At 43.3% G+C, this 24,265-nt stretch overlaps 1 protein-coding gene across 1 annotated transcript in view; it reads right to left on the minus strand.

Annotated features, from left to right (window-relative positions):
• Positions 1 to 24,265, minus strand: part of MAD1L1 (mitotic arrest deficient 1 like 1) — a 354,589-nt gene that overhangs the window by 103,266 nt on the left and 227,058 nt on the right. Inside the window, exon 16 of the mRNA XM_069870454.1 lies at positions 21,234 to 21,441. Within this exon, the coding sequence (XP_069726555.1) occupies positions 21,234 to 21,441 (208 nt within the window). The remainder of the gene's footprint in view (positions 1 to 21,233; positions 21,442 to 24,265) is intronic.

The following is a 24,265-nucleotide window of genomic DNA, read 5'->3' on the forward strand; positions in this document are numbered from 1 at the left end:
CCCCAAGGAGGAATGGCTTAAGCACCTCTTTCAACTGCAAAATTCCAGATGCTCTCTAGGTTTCATTATGTTTGCTTCTTCCAGCTAAACATCTGCAAGACAGACAAGCGTGCTCTTCCCGGGACTGCTGCACAATTCCTGGTAGCACCTTATAACAAGGACCCAAGAACCAATGTTTGCTTGGCTGATAATCACAATTAACATGAGACAAAGAGCAGAAGCTGTATCTAATTTTAAGCAAATAATTACTCATGGCTCTTGCAGAGAGATGAGCAAGTAGGATCCATGCCTGTGCGAGAAGGACCAAAGGTTCCAGTCACTCAGATTTCTTCAGCAGCGAGAAATGGTGTTGTAGAAGGTGATGTTCTACCAGTTGTCCTTTGAGGACAAGCCATGTATCAAAATTATATTTAAGAAACAACCTAACAGCCTACTCTTATAGATAAATGTAGAAATTTCTTATAAAGTGCCAGTGCTAATCCAGCTCCTTAACTTCACCTCTGTGGAAACTATTTTTTATTGCTCTAACAGAAGCTGCTTCTAGACCCAACACTCATGTCAAGAGATCTCTTCTTTGGAGCCAGTTACGCACAATAAAATCTGGGCATGTTTCCTTTCTGCAACGATGAAAAAGAATGGACAATCCCTGCTCTTTTTGAGTGCATATTGTCAACAACTCGATGCTTGGTTTCTTCATACAACCTGTTTACATATTTAAAAATTTAGGAGCTATGCCCATTTCAAGCCTGAGAAACATCTGTACAGCACATAATGGTCCCAAATGGAACCTTTAGTATGTTTCTTCTTTTCACCAAGATTTTAAATAGATTCTCTACTTCATCTAGGAGGTACATTCCAGAGCCAGACATCACGTTGCTGCCACACATTCACACAACGCCTTCTACAAGCTATAAGACAACAAAGCCAACATGCAGCAGGACACAAACAGAGAAAAGAACAGACCCATGAGGAGGCAAGGGCACACAGGGCCTTTGCAAAGTTAATTTAAAAGGTAATTCGTAATAAATAAGCGAAAGAAAAATAAAAATTAGGAGGAATAATATCTGCAGAGAGAGAGAATGAAGAAAGACTGAGTCAAGCACTCTGAAATCTAAAGACAAACAAAAGAAATAAAATAGTGGGATATGAAAGAATGAGAAAGCAATGAGAGAAGAGCAAATGCAGTCAGCCTGCCGTATGCAAGCCACATATATCAGCAATAAGGCTGTATGGACCTACCTGCTGGAGACAACACCTCCTGTCTCTTCCTACAGCTCTGCCCAAATGCAGGATCGAGCCAAACCACTGAGGGTAAAATTAGTAGCACTTTTAATTGTGATCAGCTGAGGAACTTTGGTGGAGGAACAAACAGGAGTGGTGACTGAGTTCACACCTGTGTGTTCAAATTACCTTAAGCAGAACCACCTGGGCTAACCTCAAATCACAAAAGAAAACTTGTGGATAGATCTAGTAAGAAAGAAGCCATTTCTTTTTTTTTCCCAATCAAGAACTATTTAATGGCCTATAAGCCTTTCTGCAGCAGCAGAACAAAATCGACACCCAAATGACTGATTCCTACTACAATGCAGAAGGCTCAGTATCCTCCTTTGAAAGAAGGCACTGAAAGAACCTAGTAAAGTGACTCGATAGCTTGAGAGTTTAAACTAGAGCTTTTGACATAATTTTGACTGCCAATAATAAAAAAATGTTTGAACAGAGGGGGTTTGGGTGGAGAAAAAGTGTGAAGGAAGTAGAAACATATTCTTAATGAAAATCTCATTTAGCAATTTTTTCTGGATATGCTTAAAAATTCCACTGAGGTCACCATTCTGGAGAGATGACAAACTCCTGGGATAAAGGCTAAAAATCCTGGTAGTCGTGTCACATTTAGCAAGTCAAAGATATGTTTGTATAAGGCTGTAGAGGGCTAAATCCATTTTACATGCTGTATGTATTATTAATTTCTGACAGTGGGCTTAGAAAAACCTAATTCGCTGGAATACGAGCTCCCTTTGAGCAGAGGGAAGCCTTTTCAAAACTCATCTTTTATTGACTGAGTCATTTTTGAGTCAATCTGTCTGCTTTCGGCAAGACAAGAGTTTTAAATCTTCTCTCTTTTTTTCCTCCTTTTTGAGTCATGGCAAGTCTATTAAAACCTGCTAATGTATGCAGCAAGGCCTCTGATTTGAAATGTAATGAATTCTTCAGATAGTGGCAGATTAGGGGGAGAAGATGATAGAAAGAGCCAGAGACACCAAAAAAAGAACTCTCCAGAAAAAGAGGAGGAGGAGGGTGAGAAGGAACAAGGAAGATTAACCCTTTTTACCCAGAAGAAGAAAATCTTTAAGCTTCATTAATAGAATCAGTTAAAAAACAGAACTGGAAGAGGCAGAGCATCTTCAGGCTTGCCTGAGGCTGAATGAGACAAAGAATAAATGAATCTTTCCTCTTAGGCTCTTTTGTAAGATTAGGTAATTCCCTAAGTGAAAAATGAATAACTTAGAGAAAATTAGCTCCATCCATATAAATAAGCCTTCATATTCCAAACTCGTCACCCAGAGCTTCCCAGGCGAATGCCCTGAAACATTTTTGCTGTTGTGTAACAGATGGTTTCCTCCTCCCCCCTCCCTTGGTTATGTTCCAACCGCAGTATCTTTCAGGTGATCTTGTTTTAGCACAAAAATGAGCGTTTTGGGTGTAAATTATCAATCCTGCTAGTGATAGGATGCTTGGCAGTTTTATTGTATTTGTCATCTTTGAAGTGCCGGACAAACATTACACAGTTATACAAATGAGGAATTAGCAGTGTCTCCATTTTACAGATAGAAGAGCTAAGGAAAAGAAAGTCAAGGATGCTACTTAATTTGACAGCACCGATCTGGTTACAGCCTAGGCTGAGAACGCAGAATCTGCTGAATCACAGCACAGACCTGGGACATCTTCCTGTTTAACAGGAAAATTCATAGCTCAGCCTTGAATATGATGGCTTAAAAACAAATTAGTTCTATCGTAGAATGGTTTAGGTCGGAAGAGACCTTGAGGATCATCCAGTTCCAACCCCCGAGGCATAGGGCATCCACAACTTCTCTGGGCAGCCTGTGCCAGTGCTTCACCACCCTCATAATAATAAATTTCTTCCTCATATCTAATCTATATCTGCCCTTTTTCAGCTTAAAATGAGTCCCACTCATTCTATCCCTGCACTCCCTGATAAAGAGCCCCACCCCAGCTTTCCTGCAGGCATCCTGTAAGTACTGGAAAAGTAGTAAATAATAATAAAGTTCTTAATTATAATAAAGCTCTAATGAAATAAAGCTTTAGAGAAAAGAGTCTGATGTAGCACAGGTGACCCACCAGATTATAATTAGAGTTAAACTCAGCGTTAACTGATGCAAGTGTGTAAACACGGGAAACTGAGGAACTGGCCCTAACAACCTAACGCCCCTTCACAAATGACACCTACTAAAATGTTTTAGCAATCGAGAAATCCCAGAAAAGAGGCCATATCCTCCAATTTAACATGCAGCAGAAGTATCTAAGTCTATGCCTGTCTTGAAGGAGAGACTATTTTCCCTACAGATGCAAGGCATTCGGTCCTCTATCAAACAAATCAAACTACAAAAGGCAAAAAAAAAGTTTAAAGAATGCAAAGTTAGCTCAAAAGCTGCTGGAGGCACAGAGGCTGTGAACAGTAAGCATGAGGTGGAAAAAGCAGCAGCAGGAACTCTTTGCAGTGGGATACAGGACACAGGTAAAAGTGTTATCTTGGAGGCCAGCAAGTTATGGGAGTTAGTTTGGCTTTTCAAATTGCTCCCAGGTATTGTCTGCTTTTGCTGGCAGAAACATACCTTTTTTTCACCCTGGAAAATAACACAGCTGTACCCACTATCTCCTAAGCTCCATCAGCCCCTTGATGGGATTCTCCCCAGCTGAGAAACTGTGTTTTCCTACCTGTGTTTGCTTCACAACCCTAACGTGAGAGCCTCTGAATTCACAAATATGAACTTGTACATCTCCACGTATTAGTGCTTTCAGAAAGAAGAGGCTAGACTTGTTTTTATGTACACAGACACACTCCTGACCCTTAGCTTGGACCCAGCCCCAGATTCAATAGCCAGCAACCACTCTCTGAATCAGTAATGAACTAAAGGTTACGGCAGGGAGCACGCTGTGCAGTGGATACACCATTTTTCAGAGAAGATAAGAAACTAAGACCCGGACCATTACAGAAGAGGTAAAGTTTTTTCCATTTTTTATTTGGAGACGAGGACATGGTCTAGGTGTGTGGTATTTGTCCTCCTGTCCTGTACAAACACCACTGGCGTAACTGCACTCTGCCTCCTCCACTTTTAAGTTAAGAAGACACTTCTCACTTTCTACCATAAGCAAGACTTCTATGTGGCACTAAGCAGTTACTATATTTCACGCTAGCTGTGGATGCATTTTAGTGATGGATGCAGCAATCCTTGTGCATATTTCCTACAGCTGTGAAGTTTACAGAGCACTCTGGGAATCCCATGAGGCTGACATGCTTATTGCAGCAAGCTGAGCAAACACCAACTCTTGTAGCAGTCTCAAAGAATGGCCCACCACAGAATACCACTGTATTTCTTTTTCAGCTGCGATGTGCATTTCCCCTCCACAACCTCCTGATGCCTCCCTTCCTGGCCTGTTTGTTTGGAAGATACCCTTGCTTCTTGGCATTGCTTGAACTCTTCCATTTCTCTAACTCCTGAGAGCCCTGAGCCAAACAGTGACTTGCAGCAGGACCCAGCACGGTGGAAATGAAAATCAATCAAAGGCAAGAAGCCATGGTGCTCAGTCACCAAAGGGAATATTTTGGTGAAAAGAAAAAGCATACCATATCGGCAACCCTGATTCTTGGTCTCCAACGATCCATATCCAGACAGCAGGTGCACAAAGAAATTTGCTCTCTTACACTGCGGTCTTCCGCAAAGATTCACTTCAGTTTAGGGTTTAGAGAAGATTTCCCTCTCTGCTACTCTGATCTCTTCCCACTGGGGCAAATGACACCAGGTACCAGGGAGATCATACTGTTGGCATGAACGGCACTGCTGGGACAGGTCAGCCAGAGGTTTAGGAAAAATAGATGTTGAGAGACAAGTGAGGAAGGAAAAAAATGACACACACAAATACACAAAAGGTCTGTGGGCATGGGATGCACAAGCAATGAGAAATAGATTTACGCAACTAGGCTAAATCGGTGAATTAGGTTTGTGCTTGAAGAAAAAGTTATCATTAAAGGCTGTGCAATTCAGTAGCTCACTTTACATCTGAGAAAAGTCTGCAAAAATCCTCCTGCATTATGCCTAGCCTTATAGATTTTTTCTTTTCATCTGAGGCTCAGAGTGGGGATTACCCATTAAGGTGCAGTGGCCAAATCACATTCAATCTATTCTTTGTCAAAATAAGAAAAAGCTTTGGTCTTTCCTGTCCTCTTCCATCTCATTCTCTCCCCGTGTCCACATTCGAAGCACTTACCTCCAGCTTTCAATAGATATGCAAGCCTAGAGAACACACAGGATGGTATCTGAACTATAATACTCGCTTCTCCATCCTACAGGCTGTATCCCGCTTCCTGAGCATAAAATACATTTGCAAGAACAAAAGTTCATTTAAAATCTTCATCTACTTCTACACCCAGTAACAAGAAGGTTAGCAATTACCAGTCAGCACTGACCAGTTTTGACCTGCGCGGTTTCTGTGTTTTCATCCCCTGTTCTGTGAGCAGGGATGTTGCGGTAACAGTGACAGCAGCGCTGGCAGGTTGGTGGCAGAGCATCTGGGCTCAAACACAGCGTCGTGCTAAAACATCTGCAGTCGTTCACATCTGGCCACCCTGATGCTTGACCCAGCAGCACCAGCTCGAGCAGATGTGCTCAGCGAGGGATTAAGCGACCACGAGAGCCAGCTCCGAGCTGTGCCACATCTGCCTCTTCCCCTGCTCCTGGCACCCTGGTGGGTCAATAACCAAGTGGAGTTAAACAAGGGAGTTAATAAACACAGCTGGGGTGAAGTAATAAAAGCAAAAGAAGTCAAAAGAAAAACCTTCACAGGCAGGTGAAGCACGAAACTACAGGCGACAAAAATGCTTTTACCATGCTGAGTTTTTATAGAAATGTGTTTGTTTTTTCTGAACCACAGAAGTCAGCGACCGTAAACATCTGCTCGTTCAGGCAGTCTCTCTCTCCCACAATGTTTTGGTTTAGGTATTTTCCTGTAATGTTTGCAACTTAAACACATCAGAACTGTGCCAAGGCTGCTGAAACAGTGAAAGCGACAGGAGTTATTAAAGAAGTGAAAAGTTAATAAACCCAGAGTCATTACAACAAGAACCCTGGCATTGCTCTGAAGCATTCCAAAGTAGAAGAGATGAAATTACCTTGACAACACCTTTCCAGTAAAACTAAAATGACCTCCCTTTCAGCATGTGACCTACTGAAGTTCCTCTACCTGTTGGATCTTATAATCTTCCTTCTGGACAGCCATGTATCAGTTACAACACCAAATATTTCAGCTGGTATTATCAACAGTTGCTTCCAAAAGTCAGCGAGCTGGAAGCCCAGCATGGCTCTTGTACTCTCATTGATATTTATTCCACTGCTCTTAATTTTATTTGTTTGTATTAGGACTCCAAAACAAAAGAAGTCAATCATGGCTTACTAGGAATTATAAAGAACTTGTGCAATTTGGCTTCTGATTTAGTTATCAACACAAAAAGACATGCTCCACTAAGAAGTAAAAGATAGAGCCATAAAGCGAGGTTTGCATTATTTGCAACTGCTCAGAGTGAAAAAAAAAAAATAGAAAAGCTAAAGGGATTTGTATTAATGCTTTAGATGACTTCGAAAAAAGTCCCTTAATCATAAAGTTGTAAACAAGGAAGTTGTACCGCAGTATTTAAAAATATCTGAAATTGTTTCAGGAGCCCCATTGATTTGAATTAGGCAGCTGCATAATCACAGGGGCTGCAATTTTAATGAACATTTCAACAGGAAATGTAGAGCTGATTATATATATCAAAACAGGAAAGACCCAAATGCTGCAGCTCCTCTTTTTTTTGTTGCTGTTTTGTTTATTACCTTCGTGTGCATATCCAAACCAAGTGCAGAACTAACACAGAACTTACCTGACTGCCCCTCTCTTGTCAGTGGCAGCTCCCAGTGCTTCTGGCTGCAGCTCAGCTCTTCCTGTCTTGCTACACGTCATTAGGCACAGCATTTTGAAAAATAATTAGTGATTCAATCAGATTTTACACTGGATCAAGTGACTGGAAACTTCAATGCCGCGCTGCAGTTTTCCCTTAGCATACTTTAGGGCATGTTATATATACTTAATTAGATAATGTTTATACAGTGCTTTGAAGAAATAGGGAACTCTGAGGGCTAGGTCATGTTTTCAGAAAGGAAACGAGCAGCGTCGAGACAGCATGGGCACAGAGGGAGAACAACGTTCTGAGAAGCCAAACACCACTTCGTTTTCAGAAAGGTTTCAGGACAACCGAGAAAAAAATACTCAATGTCTACCAGCATCTAGGCACTAAGGAAAAAATCAAACTTGTAAAGCACAGGCTGCTGCAAAGGCACTTAAATGACAGTGTTGCCAATACCGACGTGGTAACAGAGTCAGAAAGGCAGCAGCACCTATGCAGAAGAAAAACTTTGCGTGCACACAAGCACAAGGCATTGATTATTACCCTGTTAAGGCAATTTGCAGGATAAAGATTCAGACACAGTGGTAGGTCTTGATGAAACAAAAATGAATGCACTCCACTTCTGTGAACACTTTTATTCGCAAGAGTTGGAACTAATGGACTAAAAGCATAACTTCCCGTTTTTTTGTAGTGAGGGAAGCAGGGTTCTTTTTGCTGCAGGCAGGGTGCTTTGTCGGCTGCATGCAAAAATACACTGCAAAAAAGAAAATGTCTTCACTACAAAACACTTAGTAGCAGGAACAGGGGACAGTGCCCGGTCTTCACCAGCTGAAATACCCATAGCAAGCGCCAAATGGGACACAGATCACAAAGAGAGGGAGAAGGCCAGGTTCTCCTGTGGATCAGGATGAGGCACCACACAAGTTCTTGCAAAAAGCATCTGATCCAAACCTCTGTTAAAAGAATGTGGAGATCAACAAAGCAAGCTGTGGCTAAATCCGCTCAGAATGGCAATGAACACCAGCCATTTGCCTCCCTACTGGGCAAGCGGCACAAAGAGTGCTCCAAAGAGTCTCCAGCAAGCAATGAAAGCAAACAATGTACGCAGGGAGCTTTAAAAGTGATTGCAAAGAGAGCCATGAGCTTCTGTTCTTGTGTTTTTTTCTTTTTTTTATTTGCCTATAACTAAATTACATGATTTCTTTGCAAGTCTAATTAAGCAGTTAATTGATGCTGGTGCCCTTTAGCATCTGGCATTTAAGATTAAGTAAATCATGGAGAAAAGTGCATGCAGCACCCAGCAATAATTAAACACAGCAAGGGTTTGTCCCCCCTTCCTCACCCATTTTAACCTGTTATGTATAAATCTCTGAGAATAACTGTTTAGCAACCTCAAATATACTTACACATCATATAATGATACATGAAAACAGTATTGACCCTCTTAGAGATAGCAGAAGTACCTTCGTTCTCAACCAGCAGGTTTTGTTTTTCTCCTTGCACTCTGGGGAAGGAAGAGCTTCACTGCCACAACTGAAGAGCAATGTTACATGGACCTTCACGTGAACATGCTTTGGAATCGATAAGCATGAGTGCTGGGATCATGCATTAAAGATTTGTGGTCAAAATTCTCCCTTCCTCATGCGTTTATTCCTTCCCAATGGTCCACACAATGTTATCACCCATTTTCTGCAGACTATGGAAATATGGATTCTGGAAAAGCTTTCCTGTTGGTTGTCTTTGAGAAAGGTTGAGTTTTACATAAAAAAATTAAGCTGTACCAAAGAAAAAAGCTCTTTGGACAAAAAAAACCATCCAGAATTCTAGACAACACTACAGAACATGGACTCAACCAGGGTGAATCTGTGTCATCTGTAAGCATTTTCAAGCACTATCTCCAACGTTGCTGGTGCAAGGCTCGCTGTGGATTGCTATACGCAGGCACATCAACTCGAGGAGAGATGAATTCACATGCAAAAAGTCTGACTGGGAGACACATCTGGGGACCTGAGTCTTGGTTATATTTTTTATGTGCAGAGCACTGCACTGACTGCCTGCAGCCTGATCTTAAGAGTCCAGTTTCCTCAGGAGGCAACAAAGACTGGACTCAAGTAAATAAAATCTACTCCAAGACTTGCACGAAGCAGTGCAAAGCTCTGGTAGAAACAGCTCTGGCTGCTGCTGCTCCCCCAACAAGCCCACGTAGGAGCATGAAGCTTAGTCCCTGCCTTACACTCCAGCAGGTCAGTGCGAGTCAGACTGCCTCTCTAATACAGCTCTGGTTTCAACTAACAGGGGTACGAGAGGGCTTTAGTTCTTCTCAAGCTGCCTGATGGAGGGAATTCCAGCCCAAAGATTACTGCCACAATCTCTTTAGACTCTGCAAGCAAGAAAAGCTAGCGTGGAGACTCATGCCCACCTCCCCTGGGTGCCGTGAGACTTAATTAGTATCTCCAGCACGCTCAGAGACCTTTGGACAGAGGGTGCTACAGAAGTGGAAAATATTATCATCATTATGCCTGCTACCACAAACGCTGGCATTCAAGGCAGAGACTTCACAGCAGATGGTGAAGTCGCTAGCACGGCTGGCTGCAGTTATAATTCCCCTCATCACAGTCTCTCCTTGTTGGAGCAGGCTTCGCCTCTTGATGTCTGAAGAGCAAAACAGAACCTGCGCTGACAAAACTGCATCGTGCTGGTCAGTATTGCTGACACATTCAAAGCGCCCAGCGCTCAAATCACTAGAAAGTAAATCATCCAAGGGACTTTCTAATTATAAAGAGCTTCACTTCCGTGGCAGTGCTTTCTCCTGCCTGTCACAGCTAACCCTCCCCTGAATTCTGATCATTAAAGGGAAACAACAAAGAATTAGTCAGCTTTTGTTACATGTCAAACATTCCCACTCTAAACCATGAGCAAAACAAGGAGAAACATTTTATAGCTCTCAGAGCAACTTTATGCCTTTCTAAACACTATTTCTGTACCTCTTGCTAATTGTTCATTTGCCCTGGTTTTATGGAACAGCCTAGCTCACTCCATCTTCGACAGAGAACAACAGCAGCGTTTAACACACTACAATAAGTGGGATATGTGTAGTACTCCCTCTTATCCTTACTTATTTCTAATTGTTTGGGTTAGCAGCCTAGGACTTGGAGCTACCAGAGACGTAACTAAGATGGCATTAGCTTTAAATCAGTTCCCACGTGATGCAAGCACCCTTTCCATTTGGCTTAGAACACCATCTTCCAGGTGAAGACTTTACACACGTGGGAGCATTCTGCTTCAAATTTTTTATTTCACCAAAAACTTCCTAGGGACTCCAGAATACAAGCACAGGGTAATACTTCTCACCTCTTCCCATGGGTTTCTCAGGTTGTAAAACATGATGGTTCCTATAGCAGAAAGAATTACTTTGAAATGGAAGAGGAGTCATTTTCATTACTCCTTGTGGCACTATGGGAGTCCAAATATATTCTGCAGAGAGTTTGCAAACACGTCAGCTCATACCCCACCGCCCACATACCGAGAAACGAAGATCACGGACACAACCTGACCAGGAGTTACTTTGAATGGTGACTGATGAGGATACCGCCTTTAGCCCACATCAGTTACACAGATCTAACATCACCAGCCCTAACCTTTGATTTATTTTTACCGCTTTTGTAAAACAAAATGGAAACTTCCCCTCGCTTAAATTCTGCCTCATTTCAGGGAAGGCATCTCAGTATGGCAGTCTAAAACGGGAAATCACACGCCATTGTCATTATCAGCCTATTCAGAAAACCTTTGCTGAATCTTTCAGATCTGTGCATCGCCTTTGATGCCACTAGCGGTGAGATTTTTGATGACACATTTGCAGTCTCTAGCGAAGGTGGATGCTGCCACTGCCTCTGGCCCTTCCTTACGGAAGTCTCTGATCTATTTAACTTAAATACTGCACACCTATCTGATCATCGCAGAAGGTAACTTTACAAAGCTGCAAACCTACCCAATAACCCGCTATGCTGCAGTAGTCTAACAGGATGCATCAAGAGTCTTCTATTTGATACAGACAGAAACACACTTAGACAGCTGGAAAGTGAAAAGGCAATTGCAAATCTGATTTCAACCAGCTTTTCATCCACCTGATTTTCATCCATCAGGCTGGAGCAAGTTGTATATAAGAATGAATATACTGTTCCCTAATGGAGGCTGGATTGACTCACTGCTCTCCAACTGAAGCTCATGCCAGATAACCTTGCTGGGAAATAGAGAAAATGTGGAAACACTGAAACTGTGAGTGAAGGCTGCATCCGCCGTTGTGACCACATGAACCACACCTTTAGTTTGGTTTAGATCACAGATTGCTCCCAGATGCTCAGAAATCCCTGATGGGCCAGTACAACTTTCTCCTGAGCTTTAAGTCTTGCTGTGATTTAACCGGATTTAGCCTTCTCTCCCTTGGCACTAAATCACACCAGGAGTGCTGGTCACCTCCCTACTGCTCTGTGCCATGCTGGGAGCTCGTCTGGGCAGCGCTTCAGTGGCTGCACTGCCTACCTGTGGATTCCCAAGGGGACTGCAAGGTGTTGGCTTTTTCCAGGTGAGCTGAGAAGGTCCTACACCTTTTTGTTTAGGATACTGTTTGACCAGTAAGCACTGGACAAGCTGCCGCTGAGCATGCCTGGATGTTATCAAACCAGGGCGATGGGTGTGAAGATACTAAGAGAGGCTTGTCTCCCTTCCTACTGATGTTCGCATGGCAGCACCACACTCGAAAGGCTATCACAATGCTATCACATCATGGTACTGATGTCAGTGCCATGATTAAGATGGCAAAGTAATTACAAGTGTCTGTTTTTATACGCTGATTGCTTTCCAAATAAATGTTCGCCATTCCTAATAAATCTACTATAGATTAACATTTCTACTTGCTCACTGCCTAGAATGTATTTGATTAGAAAAGCCTGATCAAAGCTCTATTTGACCATTTTTCAGCACTTCACCATTTTTCTTTTCCTCATCAGGAAGCAAAGTGTATCCATTAGTTAACCTTTTCAAATACATTCTTTTTGCCGTCTAATTCAAAGAAGGATTATAAAAACATTGTCAGACTTGGCATGTGAATAGCTTTTTGTGAGCACAGGGAACAAGCATTCCTATATCAGAACATCAGCATGAGGAGATAAGGGGAGCTGTATACGTGCTTATCGGAATGCAAGATCAGTACTGCGAAACCAGCATAAACAACAAGGACAGAATCCATATATTGATGTAATTCTTAGTGATACTAGTGCATTTGTGTGAATTTGCAATTAAATAAAGCTTATTCCTTAAATAGAAAACAAGAAGTTAAGGATATAATTCAAAGTCTATTGAGATCAACAGGAATTTCTTCCATTGCATTTGAATATAGCTCCTCTCCCTCACTCCCAACATATCTACTTGAATATTAAGAAAGAAATTACCTGGAATTTCTTTGTACTATTTTTAAACAGACCAAGAATTTCTCAATTCTCTTAGCCTGTTTTCTAACCCAGTAAATCCAAAGCTCTCCTTTCTTCCATGGCTAATGTTTCATGTATTTTAATCCACATTAGCTTCATACCAAATAAAGTCATTGCAAATTGTACAAATACATGTGGGTGACAAATGAACTGATGCAGGAAACATAACTTTTAATCTCCTGACTTTTACGCAATTAAAATATCAACTTAATTGTTGGATCTGGGTAGCTTCTCTCATTTTAATATGCAAATCAGTCTCTATTACTCTATAGCTCAAAGAATGTGTGACTCGGCTTACTTGATTAGGCTGGGAATTGCTGGTCCTGCTGTCACTATGTTTACACTTTGGTGACAAGTTTGCACATCAAATTCACATAATGCAATGTCATCAACTTATTCTTCAAATATAAACTTCTTAAACACAGCCGCGGCTCTAGAATTTTGAAACAGCATTATTTTACTTCATTTACAGCCCCTAAGTAATAAAACTAAGTGAAAAGAAAAATTGGGAACATAACTGAAAAACAGTATTTCCCAGGAAAAACAGCTTCCCATGGAGAGAGGGAGGCAAACCAGAAAAACAGGCTGTGCAAGAAGTTATCCTTCAGCTTCTGAATTTTAGGTATATGTTCCTCCTTTAAAATGTGGAACGAGTAGACATACTTTATTTCTCAGTCTCTACACATTCATCTCGCCTCATCTGGGATTCAGTGTTAAGGATCCCTATTTATTCTGTGAAAGCAGCGAGATTTCAGCTCCCAGCCACGTACACTTACCTGGAAATTGAAATGAGGACTCCAGAGAAAAACAGCAAATTCAGTAAACTTTTTTCCAGTTACGAACCTGTCATAACAAGGATCCCACCATCTTGGACAGGATTGAGAGGGAATGTGTATGCAAGTTCCATATTTTCCCATTCCTGTCATCTTTCCTGAATCTAATGGCCAACTTCAACCAAGGGGACATTCACCTTGCCAGCTTTTCAAGATGTCCCTGGTAATCTCAACACCCCTTGCAAAGTTCCTGACTGGAGTTACACTCCTGTCTACCGCTCACAAAGGCATCACACTTTAATTTCCAGGAGAAACAATACACTGACAGGATGAAGAGCAGAGATCTGAGGCTCTCCCCTGCCGGAGCACCCTACCATGCTGGCAGGCTGGTTTTTCTAATGTCAGGGAAATCGTGTCAGCCTGAATTTCAGACATCAGCACAAACCTTTCTTCTCAATCCTGCTGATGAATGAAAGAGCATTTTCAATTGTGTACATCCAGAGGCCTTATGGCACATCGGTTCTAATCAAAAGATGCTCTGTGATGCAAACTGCTGTAAGAGGCAGCTCATAACACAACCCTGCAGGATCCAAAGGGCAGCTGAAGCTAAGACTGCATTTCCTTACCTTCAGGAGAAACTGGAGAGATCTAGTGCGAGCATCCTGAGTGCTACATAGTCAACAGGAAGGCAACAACCAAATAATAAGAGCTTGATTCAAACACTTAAGCAGGAAAACACAACTGCCAAAGTTTACCAGGATTCATAAAGCTCAACAGCCTGTTGGCTTGTCTCCAGCTGATAAAGAAACCAGCAGTACAGAGGGGTACAGAAGAACCAGAGGGAGGTAGAAGAAGGATGGCCGTGAAGGGTGCTAGCTGCAATGCGGCAGTTTCTGTACGATACAAATCTGATGGTGTTTTACAGAGATTTGTGGAGTGGAAAGGGGTTAAAACATGGGAGAGAAAGGTTTTGAGTCACTCCACTGCTCACTGACTTCTCACAGGGGCTCTGAACTTCCTCTGGTTATAAAGGAAAGAGCACAGCTACTTCTGGGGGCTACTTCTGGTAGTGAGAACAACTCTTCCTCATGGTAGCTTGACATTTCACTCAGCTGTTGAGGGACTGGAAACTAGAAACCCAAGTCGGCAAGCTTAGAATTATTGTTTCTATGACTGGTTCTACTCCAAAGCCACGAGAGAACCATGCCACAGGATTTACGACAAACCTCTGGCTCCCTGGACAGCAGACAGAGTCTGGAAGTCCCTGCAATGCCTCACTGGCACCTCCCCTCACAGTTTCACAAGAAGCTGCAGGCTTCAGGCATCCTCAGGGGTTTGTTCGGTCAGCAACCGCTGTCTGCCCGCTTGCAGCACACAGATTGTGTCGTGCTCGGGGGCAAGTCCCTCTGGTTGTTCAGCAGCCTCATGGCATGCTGCCACAGGCAGGGAACACTGCTTTCAATATATTCAGTGCTGCATGACTTCATATCTGTGTTATCTCCAAAAAAACTTGGGAATCTATCCCGATGACAAATGCTAGATATGATAAAAGCAACTTTTTTTTTTAAACCTAGGAATGTTTCTTTTAGCTCTCCTGAGGCATTATGCTTTCATTCAAGCCAGGAAACCTGGTTCTTTACAGGCACCTGCGCTGACTTCCGTAGGGCAGCGCATTTACCATCAAAGGCCACGCTGTTGCTGAATCAGGACATGTGAAGTCTTCAAGGTTCTTCCCCCTTGTGGCTAGACTGCCCAAATCTACTGACACCATTGTAATGTAAAAGAGTTTTATAGGCTCTGCTCACCAGCTACTTTAACTGTCAGTACTGAAGTACAGAAGGTCCCAGCACGTAACAGCCTTTTAGGAAAACAGGTACATTTAGCAGCCCCACCTCGTTACCTGTAGTGCTGGGCTGGGACAAAGGGATACAGATATAAGGAAGGAAATCAAAGTAAGCTCTATTTAAACTACCAGCTTATTCCCAGTCTTAATATACTATTCAGGTCCCAGAGTGGTCTAAATGTCTTGCAGGAGAGAAACTAGCACCATAAGAACAATAATGAGAATCACTAGCAGAGAGGTGAGGGGATTGCCCCGAGGAGGCACCGCTCCTCAGCTGCAGAGTCAGCACAGGAAGGCAAGCAGGCTCTGAGCGGGTCAGACAACGCAGCTCCCCAGGCCTCATGCTAATAACACTCGTCCTGCGTGCTACCTTCCGTATCATTTGTGGTTTGTCCATTAAAGCTATGTTACATTTCTGATGGAAGTAGCAGTAGGAATGATTTCTTCCCCCATCAAGAAAATGTTGCCATCTCTGGAGCCGAAGAGGATAGAACTTCATCAGAGCACAGCACAACACTCTTTATAAACTCCAGAAGAAATTGAGATATGCAGAAAGCACATACTCTCACTGAAACAGAAGCAGGCAAAGTCTAACATCCTGCTTTTATCAGAAGACCCTTAACATTTGAAGACAGAAAATGCCCTGGACTTTCACTTTAGAAAGGTAACTCCTTTGGTACAAACTGAAGGGGAATCGGCACGTTTAACATCATTGAGAGAAGTGTCGTCTCATGAATTCTTCCTCTGCTTTAGGAAGAGGCATGATAGGACCGAAGAAGAGCTGACTTCTATGTACCCACCTGGTCCAACCTTGTGTGACTAGCAAGAGTCATCAGCACAAGGAGAAATACTGGTGCTGCGCATGCCCACCAGTAGCTAAGGTCACAGAAAAATCCTTCATCAGGTGGACTTCACTTTTGTGTGCAGGTGCAGCCCTTGCCATGTGTGGATTTCCTATACGCAGATGGTAGGAAGCACCAAGGCTTCCAAGCACCAACAGCTCAGCCAACTGTGGACAGAGAATGGCAACTTTTAAATTCCATCTGCTCCTTTTTTGTCACCTTCTGTACTCAGAAACACATTCATCAGAAGCACGAGCATGCTGGGACAGTGACAAATTCTACTATCTCTGCCTTGTCACTTCAACAAGATTATATTATTTTAATACTAATTCATTATCCAATTCAATTCCAATTAACTACATCTTTACAAGGCCCTGACATGGCAGTGATACTGGAGACAGTGCCTGCTACAACAGATGTGGCATCGTTTATTGAGCCAAACACCTACCTTAAAGTGACATTCCCCAGTCCTTCATCAAGGACCCCCTTTTCATACTTTTCCCTAACAAGAGAAAAAGGACTTTGAAATCATTGAGATGGATGAGTAGCTTTTCTTTTTGGTGGTATCATGTTCAGGAAAACAGTTCAATTCCAAAATTCTCCACAGATGGTTGAAATCAGAGTTGATTTCCCCATTCTCTTCCCTGGCACGGGTGACAGCTTGTCTCTCCACAGAAAGAATATTAGAAGAAATTTTCCTCATAGGGAAAGGCTGCATGAAAGAAGGGAACACTCCACTGTAACTACAAGATAGAAATAAATCAGGAGAGCTCTTGGAATATTTGCATTATTGCATTCTTTAGCCAGGACCCAGCTTCCACAAGTCATTCCATTCCTACCTTCAAACATTTCGCTTTTAAGATCAGAACCCAAATGGAAACAATCAGCATCTGAAGCTTTCTCATTTCTACCTATGCTTTGCTACAATGAACAAGTCATTACTTCTGTCAGCTCCCCATTAGCTTCCACCTCCCTATTTCCTTGCAACTAAGACTGAACTCCATCTCTAGCAGCAACATGAAAAGAAAAATCAAGAGGCCCACAAGAATCAGACAGGGAGATCTAGGCCAGGCTTTGATACTAATCCAGTGGGCGATGTCCCTGCCCATAGCAGGGGAATTGGAACTGGGTGATCTTTAAGGTCCCTTCCAACCCAAACCCTTCTGTGATTCTATGATCTAAACAGAAACAGCCTGGAGAAAAACAGGAAAAAAGTGGAAAAGCTATGGAGCTGGAAGAAAAAAAAGCAGAAGATGCAGCCTGCAATACAAAAAGGGTTGTGTGGGGGAAAGGTGTGAGAAGTGTGGGAAAAAGAAATGCAGACCTGGGACGGATTCCAAGTCTGGGCAGCGATGCCCCGCGCCACCTTTCCAAAGCTGTTACAATCTGCATCCCTGTTTCAGAGACAGGAGGGCTCTGAGCCTCTCCCCAGCTGGCAGCCTGACCTTGGTGCACTCTCCTCTTACACAACGCGGACCCGGGCAGCCACCGGGAGAGAAACAAAACACCCATAAAGTTCCAGCCCGTTCCTGTAATGCGGCTGTCACAGCTCTGCCCCATTAATACCGCACAACCCCGCGTGCAAATTTATACTTTGAAAAAGAACGAGATGTTGTTATAGCTCACATTGCTCAAACCTCTCCTTTGCAATAGCCCTGGTACCCATTTTAATCGAGACTATTACGGCATAAATGAGAGGAAAGGACCACTGAACCGCGTGGCAAAGTGCCAGGTTGTGCCGCAGCCTCCAGCGGTTATGCTCAAAGAGATTTAAAGTCCAGCATAACCTTGATTTTTAATAGAGTCACATTTAATGAGCTTTAACGTCCACAGTAATAATTTCCTTATTACCTATCCAAGAATCGGAACCATGATCAGAAGAAACGTGCTGCACTCCAGTCCAATGAACGAATTTAATAATGACCAATACATTATTATCAAAACCATCAATATCATTGCCTTTAATGCCTTTTTTTGGTTGGGATAATTACAATTCTTAGAACCTTAAGCATAGCTGTTGCGGATCACATAAGCTTGCTGAACACAGCAAACCTGACTGGCTAGAGGCCACCCACATCCCTCACCTCTGTCAATAAGGCACTCGGGGTGTATGGCAAAATAAGAGGACAAATTCTTACCTCTATCTGTCAAAAGGCAAAATGCAAACTTAAATAGGACCTTTGCTGTCTTCCAGGCTTTAATCCACACCTTTCCTACTCTGTCCTTGGTCCCCCTTCATGCCACTCATAGAATCACAGAATGGTTTGGGTTGGAAGGCACCTTAAAGATCACCCAGTTCCAATCCTCATGCCATGGACAGGGACACCTCCCAAGAAAAATCCTAATTCTCGTTATTTTTGTAGAGAAACAGTTTCACAAACCTCACTGAAACCTGCTCCCTCATTTTGCACAACAAACCTCCCTCCCCAGGGCAGCCAATTGCACAGTGAAAAACAAACAGAGGGAGTTTATGGCACATGCTCCCCATTTCACACCTTAAAAATACAGTAAAATGGAAGGCATATGGCAGCCATTCCTGTGGGCAGAGCTGTTGAGATCCTAAGAAAACAGGAAAGCTGTATCTTCTGTTTCCTTTCCAAAAGAGACACTGTAAGTTTTCTGGCCAGGCGAATCCACTCCTGGAACAGCTGTTGCATCCACGCTGCGGTTGCTGCGTATGCTGAGCAAGACAGACTCAGTGCAAAAATGGATGCAGCTTGCCCAGCGTGCTTGAGGAGCTGTGCCCTCACCCACCCTGCCCCAGCAGAAAAGCCGAGCCTTGCATTCACGTGGCTAATCTAAAGCCAGCTCAGATACCCCTCCTAACCTCGCAGTCAGGGGCACATCATCCTCAGCATCTCCTGCACATCCTGACATAGAAGGTCTTCATTATCAGACCTTATTGATGAATGCTCCTGCAGCAGAAAGGAGGGTATAGGACTATGTTTGACAACATTTCTTGTGCATGATAGTGGTGCAGACAAGTACATAAAAGACAAGAATAAAATCAAGACCTTTTCATATAACCTGGCTTACTACACACATGCCCCAGTCTCAAAGACAGTCAAGCAGAGGGCTCCTCTATCCTTCACTTACAGCTCTTTTTCCCATCCTGTTTACACAAGCTGCTTCCATATGCACTTACAGGCACTCTGAGAATGCAAAGGACTCTCCTGTGACTGTGATAAATGACACTGAAGTATTTCCCACCCTGTTAGGCTCTGCAACTGATGCTCTCATATCTGAGCTGGTGACCAGAAGTCAGAAAGATGTAGCATGGGACTGGGGCAAAAGGAAAAAAAAAAGTCATATATTTGAGAGGCTAGAAACACCCTGAAAGCCAGAGAGCTGTTTGTTTTTCTGTTGGAATCAAAGGCAGAAGAGAAAACAGCTTTAAAAAATGCATCCCTTGTAAGCTAAAGACAAACCTGGTAACATCCCAGCACAGAAACGCCTCATGAACAGCTAAAAGCAACGGCGTGAAAGGCAGCAGAATAATAATTACGAATAACAAATCAGAGGCGGCACAGTGAGAAATGCATTCCCTCAGAAGAAATGGTCTAATTACTGGAGATGATACCCCAGAGGTTCCTTCAGCAGCAGCGCAGACACAGAGCTGACCTCACCTCTGCATCCTCCCTGCCCCTGACTGGCGCTCTGCCCCCGGCTCGGAGGGCCCTGTTAGACGTGCCAAGCAGTTCAGGGGCAGAACAACAGGCAAGGGCGCTGGGCAGCAGCATCTGCTGTAATTTAAAAAGCAACTCATTTTAAATTCAAATTGCAACACAAGAAATATCCCCAAGAATCGCTTGAGTCTCACTGACGCCCCAGACTGGAAGCTCCTACGGGCAGACGGCCTTCCTTAAATGTTCAGGAAGCGTTTAATGCTTATGCGTTTGTGAGAGCATCCCCTAACAGTGACAAACTGTCATTGTACCTCTAACATCTAGTCAGGTCTTCACTTCATAAACCACCCCATCCACACTTCACACCATCGTATTTTTTATGCTATATAGCACCATAATCCACTATGAGTTGCTGGAACAAACACATCCTTAGCTGTAATAAAGTCCTATTGTTTGAGCAATGGGAAAACAAACAAGCTACTTTCAGAGGATTTTAGTGTCGTAACAGTGACAGATATTTTCTTCTGTGTATTTTCTTTAAACCAGGGCTCTACATTTTGTGGGTCTCAAGTCTTCAGCACACGTGGCCTTTGAGGAAAGCTCTGCCCCCTCCAAGGGAAGAATCCTGACCTCTGGACACTCACCACATACTTGCTGCTGAAGCACAACAGGTCAGCTCCACATGGACCTTCAACTCTCTTTTATTTTTCTCTTCTCCAACAAAAATTTTTTGAGGGCAAGGTGCATGCAGGAGAGTTACAGCAGGGAGATCTCTTGGGCTCTGCAGCACGACTCAACCCAACCTGGGCCCCTCACACCACTGTAGGTGATGGGTCACATTTTATTGATATCCTTACCTTAATTTACGGAGTCTGAGAACATGTCTGGAGGTGTTGACTTCAGGGTTCCTGTACTAAAAAGTCTCATTCAGGTATGTGAAGGGAAGACAGACTGTACTGGAGGGCAGCCACAGATTCTGTGAAATGTATTTAGCTGGGTGAAAGATGTACTCTATTTTCATGGAGTATTGAACATAGCTGTGATTAATGGGCCACATATACACTGATAAACAATATTAATTTGTTTTAAGCCAGGTCTGAAAAGATTTCAACCACTTGCTTCCCTGCAGCTATGAAAGTTATTTCCTGCTGTCTGTACTACCTCAAGGGCTAAACCAGCTCTGAAAGGAAGGAAATAATTCCTTTTACTCCATTGGTAGCACCGGCCTATGAAGGCTGTTGTATCAGTATTTCGTTTATCATCAGAAAATGATATGAATGATTATTATTTATCCTTACCTGCTACCCTCTGTACCAAACTACCATAGGATTGTCTCTACACATTCACTCTCTCCTGTATCAACCCAGCCTTTTCCATTCCCTTATAATTGTCCCATCAAGCACACTGTCTGCAATGTCTGCATCTGCTTCTGCGGTTGGATCCTAGGGATGAATAAGTGCATCTTCATGACCAGAAGCCAGCAGCCTACCTGCAATTTCTTGTGGTGACTGAAAACTCCCAACTCCTTCCAAATTCGCAGGGATGGAGCCACCTCCTTCAAGCACCCTCACCAGCTCCCTCAGCCTTTCACACTCCTCCTGGAGCTGCTGCTGCTCTTCCTTGCGCTGCTGCTTGGCCAAGCTCGCTGGGTTCATGCTGAAATGAAGAACTTTGGTTCTGCTGGGGTCGTAGTCACCCTGTGTGGCAGAAAGAACAGAAGCAAATTGAGTAACTGATCCAACCTCCAAGTCCACCCAACCTGTATCACTCTTTGGGTGAAGATGAAAAACATTACAGCAGAAAAAGGGACACTTGGGCAGCAATGATATTTTATTTCAACAGCTCAGGTCACCCAAACCCATTACTGTTTCTCCTTCCATTGCTACTCTCTCTTTCAAAGAAAAACCCCAGCCTCCCCAGGCAACCTCCTCTACAGAGCTCACTCCCAGGCTGACATCTTCCCTGTTAAATTCAACTCCAAAAATGAATTTTATAGCTGTATTTTATAATCCCCTGCTATCAGGAGATTTAACGAACACAGAGATACACCCTTCAATTATAGCAGGACACCCTCTACTAACCTAGTTTATGACTCACATGAGCCAGACGCGTCCATGGCTCCAGTGGTGGAGCCATTAACAAGTTGTATCAGCTCATCCCAAGCAAGTGAATAGATAACTCATTCTATACTTTTTTCCTCAGAGGGGAGTTACTGTTGTAGCAGTTTAAATAGTCAGTCAAGTCCTAAGACAGCAAATTAATACTCTTTCAAAGTGAGACAAAAACACTGATGTTACATTTATGATTTCAAAGAGAAAATTTTCTTATCAACTACAGGAAGCTCACAACCATAAAAGTAGTAAAACATGCGCTAATGCTGGCTTCCAGGGCGCTCTGCCCAGCTGAAACCCTATAGCACCGCCTGCAGAAAAAGGCATTTTAAATGGTAATATTTTCCTTTCAATTAAATCTCAGGACCTAAAGTGATTTTGTAAACATTAATTAACCCTCGAGAGCAGCATGAGGTAGATATTATTCCAATTTTATCATTTCATATTCATTAAAGACGTGCTGGAACTATATGTGGGTTTTTTAATGCAAAGCAGAGCGGAGATTGAGTGACTTCATCCCAAATTGCTGATCATGGCTGGTAAGAGATCCCAGAAGATCCTGTTCCCGAACACCTTTTTTGAAAAGACCCCTGCCCACAGCAGGGAGCGAACTACCAAAACTCACCTCAGAGCATGGCAGCAGATGCAGCACTGATTCAAAACTGGGTCTGACACTCTACGTTTGCTTTTCAAGGGAAGAGACTGAACCCCAAAGTTTGCAACGGGGTTTATGCTGCCTGGCAAAAGGATGCTCTTAAAGTCAGAGCTGCAGAGCCTGCTTCTCCCTGTGCAGCCTGGTACTGTGGTGTTGCTGACAAGCCATGAAGGGCAGCTCCAGCCCCATCTCCCTCGCCGGCTGCAGTGCCAAGGTCAGGCAGAGATCACGCCTCCTCGCCCTGGCAGCCACCACCACGCTGGCTCCAGCACCCGGCACAGAGATCTCCTGCGCTTTCACACTGCACCATTGCTGCAGACGCTCACGCAAAGGCACGAGGCAGCCGAAGGATCTCAGCGTGGAGGAAAGCTGTGCAAAACCTGGAGGCTGCTGATGCCCTTCTTCTGGGCCCGCTTTAACCCACACTGCACTCTTCTGTTCATTTTGCAGGTTCTTTAAACATCTTTCTGGTCTTTCTATAAAGCCCTGCCATGAAGCTGCAGTGCTTCGGTTCTTATAGCTCTCTCAGTCCATTAATCCTTTCCTTTTACAACATGCTCTCTTGAAAAATTATGCTCACAAACTCAGCACTAGGACTCAGCCTTATTTTGGGGGCTCACCAGTGCTCCTCAGCACGTTAGTCTGAAGCTACGTTGAGACCGGTGTATCTCTTTAAACCCACTCTGATATGAAAGTTGTTGCAGAATCCATCTCATTTAACATTTCTGAGCGATCACTAGCATATTTACTATGCTACTCACAGTTTTGGGCTAGGGGCAGTAGCTTTCTCTTTATTCTACACAGCACACATCAAACCAGCATACTTCTCCCTACAGCTCAAATATTAGTGCTGCTGGTTTATGTTATAGTAATGCCTAAAGAAAGCAAGTGGAACAGGGATCTCAGTCTGCCAGGTCCTGTACAAACCCCACAAGAAACTACCATCTAAAGACAGTGTCCAGTTTGAGGCTCCTTAGCAGCACCAAGGCAGAAATGCAAAGCAAACATGTCTCCAGAGATGACCCTCCTCAAACTAGATGCTACAGCTGCACCAAGCACAGCTTTACTAAAGTTCCCAGGAAATTCACTGACATCCTGTGGATTTTCAAATAAACACAGGAAGCTTTCCAAGGAGACAGTGCCAACAGAGCCAATTTCTGATTAATAGAATCAGTTGTATGTGTATGTAATATCAGCCAGCCACAATGGTATTGCAACTTCAATTGTTTGGAATCTTCTTCCAAATTTCTGAAGGTTGGGAGGGACTTAGGTTGGCTCCAGGAAGAGTCATGGTTGGAAACTGCTAAAACAGCAAAGCAGCATTAAAGTCTCACTAGCATTTGAAAGAAATTAAATCCTAATGCTGGTAAGAAACCAGAAACTGAAGAAAACAAACAACCTCCTCCTGGAATCCCTTTAGCTCTGGAAAGCTAAATTGCTGTTTTTCTCTGTCAGCTGCTCTTCGCCCCACAATAAATTAGTCTTACTGATCGGAATTTCGTCCTTTCAGGTCTGAAATAGAAGCCTGAAAAACAGTGCTGGGAGAGAAAACGTAAAACAGATTTTCCCATTCAGAAAATAATTTCCAATCTAATATAATATAGGCCACTGATGAGGAAGACCAACCAGTGGCATTTGAAAGGTGTAGTACAGAAGGGATGGCCATGCTCTTTGAGCAGGAGCTGGGACTCCCAGAACAACTGCCCAGCAGCAGCTCCAGATGCTGCTTCTGTGCTGAACCAACACATACAAGGA

Source organism: Phaenicophaeus curvirostris, chromosome 16 (assembly GCF_032191515.1).
Source record: "Phaenicophaeus curvirostris isolate KB17595 chromosome 16, BPBGC_Pcur_1.0, whole genome shotgun sequence".
NCBI lineage: Eukaryota > Metazoa > Chordata > Aves > Cuculiformes > Cuculidae > Phaenicophaeus > Phaenicophaeus curvirostris.